Below are 5,712 nucleotides of genomic sequence, written 5' to 3'. Positions count from 1 at the left end.
CCTTCCTTCCTTCCTTCCTTCCTTCCTTCCTTCCTTCCTTCCTTCCTCTCTCATTGATGCTAATAACCCAATAGAATGCTCTCTTAAAATGACCTATAGTATACTTAAATTATAGTTAAACAAATATATTTAAACAAAACAAATCCACACAGTGGCCATTTCTGACAACACAGGTCCCATTCCACCAGCTCTCTGCCAAGGGGAAGAAGACATTTGTTTTACTAGCAGTCTTTCCTCTGTGGTCAAGATTATTGCAACTAAATAGAGTGGAGTTCATAGCATCATGAGACTAGATCAAGAAGGGACTCAGAAGTCATCTAGTTAATCCCCTTCTTTTACAGATAAGAAAACTGAGGTCCAGCAAGTTAAAAGCTGTCTCAGTAGAATGTAAGCTACTTGAGGTCAGGGACTGGTTTTGTTTTTGTCTATAAAACTCTGATACTTCATAAAGGACTGGGTGCATAATAGCTCTGCTACATGTTTCTTAGATGAAACTGAATTAAAAAGATGATCATTTTTAGCTTCAATTTCTAAAAATCCACCTGTCTCTTATGGTCCTGTTTTCTTAGACACCATGAGTAAGATCAGTGAGACCATCAATCGGGCCAGAGCTGCCTTCAACTCTGGCAAAACTAAACCCTTGAAGTACCGGATAAAGCAGCTGGAAAACCTCCTAAGGATGATGAAGGAGAAAGAAAAGGACTTTGCTGCAGCCCTGAAAGCTGATCTCCACAAGGTACTGATTCAGTTCACAAACCTAGGGCCTGTGGAACATGCTAGAAGAATATGGGCAAACCATATCTTCCCTCAAGGGGCTTAGGACTGAAGTTCCATCAGCTCGAAATCCTATGACCGTGTAATTACAAGGCCATGGGGTAAAAGTGTCTGATTGTAGGAGTATAAACTTTTAGAGTGAATTCAGAATGGAGGGAAGAATGTAAAGAGAAGTAATCTGGGATGACTCTGAGGGGGAGGTAGGATACAAAAAGAATGGGGCAGAACAGGAATGAGGAGATTACACACAGGTAGGAATTATAGAAAAGATGGGGAGGCCAGAATAAGCCCACTACATATTGGGGCAAGGAGTTTGACCAGGACAGAATGGAAGGTTTGAGTGAGAAAGATGATCATATATTGCAGAGTGGAGGGCACTGAAATCCAGGCAGAGTCATAGTAGCTAGAATGAGAAGGGAACTTAGAGATCATAGATTCATTGGAAGTTTTTCATCCTCAAATCCAACAAACCAAGCCAAGCTAAGAGTAGATCTGGAAGAAACCTTAGAGTTCCCCTACTCTGACGCACTTCAGGTTATTGAAGATGATGGAAGGGACTCATCCAAATAGCCATATTCATCCTTTCTTACCATGCAGCAATAGGCCCATTACATAAATAGTAAACTGTGACTTCCTAGATGAGGAGCCATTCAGGGAAATCCTCAGCAGTCATGCTATCTTCCCAGGGGTGTTTGTCTTAGTCCTTTATCTTTGACTTGGTGGAGGGTGTTCTGGTACCTTTTGGCAGGATGTAATAAAGGACTGACTCTAGAGTCAGGAGTTGGCTTTGAATCATGCCACTGCTGGGAACAGGTCACATCTTCTTTCATCTCTCTCCTCACTGTCTAGGGTAAAAGGAAAGAAGGGAAAAATCCTAAAGGATCTAAGTGATTCCCTTTTCCAACTTGGGAAACACTAGTGACTATCTATTGCTGTTTCATAGATTGTTTTATTTCTGAGAATACCAAAAAAAGACCTGGTCTTTGGTATGGACTCTGAGTCTTTTAAGGCTCAGAGTTCTAACTTGGTTCTTGCTGAGGTTCAGCGAGTTAGCCTTTGTTTCTTTAATAACTTGGAGACAAAGTTAAGAATTATATACTTCTTATAAGTATAATAGTGTTAGTTTGTTGTAGAATAGTGAAAATTTCGGTGAGTCAGATCAGGAAGTATCAGTGTAGCCTGTGGAAACAGGAGAAGTGGTTTCTTGTGGAACCAGGGAGTTTTATTTGGGTGGAGTTAGAATCCCTTAGAGTTAGAAATGCTTTATATCCTTATATTCTCAATAAATATTTTATTTTTCTATAACAAGAGTCTCCTTAGAGTCCTTGCACCTGGCCCTAAAGAGAAGTTCACTTATGAGCTTCACTTCATTTATGTAACTGAAGATATTTTGTAAGCACCGCAAGCAGAGTATCAGTTTATAATCTGTAATCAATTCATTGCTTATTATTTTTACACTTGACAGGCTGAATGGCCTGCATATTATCAAGAGATCATTTATGCTGTGGAAGAAACTGAGCATGCAATTGCCAACCTTCCCCAGTGGATCCTTGATGAACCTGTGGAGAAGCACCCTCAAAGGAAGGATGACCAGCCTTACATCCACTCAGAACCACTGGGTGTCGTTCTGATCATGGGAGCCTGGAACTTCCCCTTTATTTTGACCATTCAGCCATTGGTGGGCGCCATTGCTGCAGGTGGGGAAAGCTCCATTTTTCTGGATGATAGGCTTATAGATTTATCACTGGAAGGATCCTTAGAGTCTATCTAACTGAACCCTCCCATTTTGCAGATGAGGAAACTAAGACCTAGAAAGGCTGGGTGATTTGAACCCACATCCTCTGACTCCAGATTTTAGGTTTTTGTCCTGGGAGGAAGGAGGATTCATTGTGGGTCAAGGTAAAATTCCCTAGAAATAGCTTCAAGCTAGCCCACTGAATCCTATCCCTAAGAGCACTGGTCAGTTTGGTCAAATTGCCATAAGATTCATGATCAAATTGGGTGTGAGACTCAAGTCAACAGTCAGAATTTGCCCATGGTTAGTATATTAAATGTTTTATGAGACCATCTAGCTTGGTTTTTGGCTGAACCACTGGTGACTTGGCTGAACTACCTAGCAATTTCATAAGATCATAGATCTAAAGTTGGAAGGGTCTTCAGTCATCTAGCCCACCCACCCTCTTTTTTGCAGATGAGGCAACTCAATCACAGAGTCAGAATTTGAATCTACATTCTCTGACTCCAAATCTACTTATTAGCAATATGACCTTAGAAAAGTTGTTTAGAAAAGTTCAATTGCTTGGTTAGCCATAAAAGGAGGCTGTTCTACACCTCTCACTTCTTTCTAAGTTTCCTGTTTTTCAATAGACCATCCACTGCATCCTGTTGTCTTGACTTTTGTTTTAACACTGGGCTTCTATGACTATGGAAGAGATAGTGAATCCCACTTTGTACAACTCTACCTCACTTAAATCCAATTTACAAGCAAGTCAAGACATCACCCCATGATGTCACTGGTCTTCTTCAAAAGCAAAGGACAAATGATGACAACAATTACATTTTAATTGTCACTCAGCTTCCATACTCTCTCAAACAGATTGTGGCCTATTTCCTTCCTTTTCAACTGTTTAGGTGTTTCAGTAATGCCAAGAAGACTTGAGTTCAAATGTGGCCTCAGTCATTTACTAGTTGTATGACCCTGGGCAAGTCACAACCCCTTTAGCCTTGACTTCCTCATCTATAAAAGGGATATAATAATAATACTCCTGGGGATAGCATGATGATCAAATGAGATAATAATTGTAAATACTATATAAATGCTAGCTATAATAATAATCTATTCTTTCTAAAGAATAATATTCTTCATCTTTCTAAAAAAAGAGATACAGGGGTAACATTGGAATTCATGGTCTGAGTTGGGATTCTGTGGTCAGGATAGGGGGTTAGATCAGATCTCTATCCAAGTTGGGGACTGTGAAAGGAAATTAAAGAAATTCTCGGTCCTCTTTGCCTATTCTGAGTTTACACTTGTAAAAAGGGAATCCTTTATTCTCTTTGTCTAGTTGGAGTTAACACTTGGGTTAACAATAACAAGTACTCCTATTTGAACTTCGTGGAGGAGCTTGCAAACCACATAGAGAATTCACACATCAAGTTAGCCAGGAATCTGTGAACTCTTTTGATGAATATTCACCTCTCCAGAAGGTGAGATTTAGAAAATTCACACTCTTAGCTGTGGATCTTTTTTGAAGAGAACTTAACCTTCAGAAGGTGAGAAATTGATCCCACAGACACTGCTCCCTCGGTATTGCTAGACAATTTGAAAACTGTTATTGGCCCCTTTGAAGAGGGGTATTGACAAGAAGCCACCATAAAAGCAAGCCTTGAACTCCCTCAGGGGAGATTGCCTTTGAGAAGATAGTCTGAAGAGATTGTCTTCTGGAGATAGTCTTCTGACTGGGGAGTCTTTGAGAGAGAGCTTCCCTGGAGACTGTGGCTTGGATTGTGGGCTTGGAGCTTGGCTTCAACTTAGACTCTGCCTCCTGGACTACTTCATTGGGTGAATGAAAGACTGACTCTTTTCCTAGTTTCCTAAGAGACTAGCTTCCATCTTGGAGGAGGCCTCATAGTAACTCACCACAGGCCTTTCTGGATGAGAGCTAATTAATCTCTGCCTGGATTGAAGAAACCCTGAGTAAACATTTAGTTTGATAGGATAGAGAACCTCTCTGACCTCTTCACATTTCTCTACTTTATTGTTTTCTCTCCATTTTGTAAATATTTATAAATAAATTTCTGACTCAAGATATAATAAATATTGGTGACCACATAATTTCATAAAAATTTTGTCCAACCATTAAATTTAACCCTTACAGGGCCAAGCAGACATGGTACAGCAACAGATCCTAATAGTGCAAGCCTGAGTGTGTGTGTGTGTGCTTCCATGCAGGCATATTCATATCTGTGTGCCAGTCTGTATAGATTTGTGTGTGTTTTCTGATCCAAACTATACTTCAGGAGGTTCATATTAGGAGAGGACAAGGATCTTGGGGAATTATGGCCACTATGTGAAAGAAGGCAGTACCATTCTCTCTCTGTCTCTCCTTACTGTCTGTCTGTTTGTCTCTCTGTCTATCTCTGTGTCTCTGTCTCTCCCTTTCTCCCCCACCCATCTCCTTCCCTCCCTCCCTCCCTCCCCCCCCCCCTCTCTCTCTCTCTCTCTCCCTCTGAGGGGCTAAAAGCTTGACTTGCCCTTTGCTGGTTCCACCTTGATGTGGAGGGGCTAAGGGATTACTATGGATCTTACATTCATGGGGTCCAGGAGTCTGGGGTGATACTTTGGGTAAAGGTATGTTTTCCTGTGTCTTACAGGCAATGCTGTAGTCATCAAGCCTTCTGAGTTGAGTGAGCAAACAGCCATCACGTTGGCTAAAGTGATCCCTCAGTACCTGGACAAGGTGAGTCATAGCCCCAAACGCTCTCTGTAGGGGAAAGAATGGGCAGAACTGGGGGTGGGCAGGCCAAGGAACTCCTGCTGGGCTGAGGGGCCCCAAGACTTCTCTTTGGTGTTCTGGTGGTATCCTGTGCCCCTCCTAGTTTGTAAGTGCTGGAGGGAAGAGATCTCTCTGAAGGGACCTTATCTAAACTTCATGCTTCCCAGATCAGCACTGTATACTTCTGGGGCTTAATTGATTTTTGTTGACTGGCAGATCCCACCCTTTGTGATTTGGGGAAAATCCCCAAACTCCTTCCGGCTTCAGTTTTGTTGTGGTTGTTGTTGAGTCTCTTTGGGACCCCATCTGAGGGTTTCTTGGCAAAGATGAGGGAGTGGATTTACTCCTCTCAGTAAAGTGAGGGGTTAGCTAGAATGAGGTCTAAAGCCCCTTCCAGCTAGAAACCTCTCCTCCAGTCATTTTAGACAGAAGGAACCTGAGGCTC

At 41.8% G+C, this 5,712-nt stretch overlaps 1 protein-coding gene across 1 annotated transcript; it reads left to right on the top strand.

The window, feature by feature from the left end:
• Positions 1 to 574: 574 nt before the first annotated feature.
• LOC123255345 (aldehyde dehydrogenase, dimeric NADP-preferring-like) lies at positions 575 to 5,231 on the top strand (the record flags this gene model as incomplete). Its single annotated transcript, XM_044684161.1, has 3 exons — positions 575 to 736; positions 2,240 to 2,471; positions 5,146 to 5,231. Coding segments are annotated over exons 1-3 (480 nt in total), but the record flags the coding sequence as incomplete, so codon positions are not given.
• Between the last annotated feature and the right edge of the window lie 481 nt (positions 5,232 to 5,712).

Source organism: Gracilinanus agilis, unplaced genomic scaffold (genome assembly GCF_016433145.1).
Source record: "Gracilinanus agilis isolate LMUSP501 unplaced genomic scaffold, AgileGrace unplaced_scaffold44430, whole genome shotgun sequence".
NCBI lineage: Eukaryota > Metazoa > Chordata > Mammalia > Didelphimorphia > Didelphidae > Gracilinanus > Gracilinanus agilis.
The sequence above is the reverse complement of the archived record's forward strand: the minus strand, read 5'-3'. Positions and strand labels throughout refer to the sequence as shown.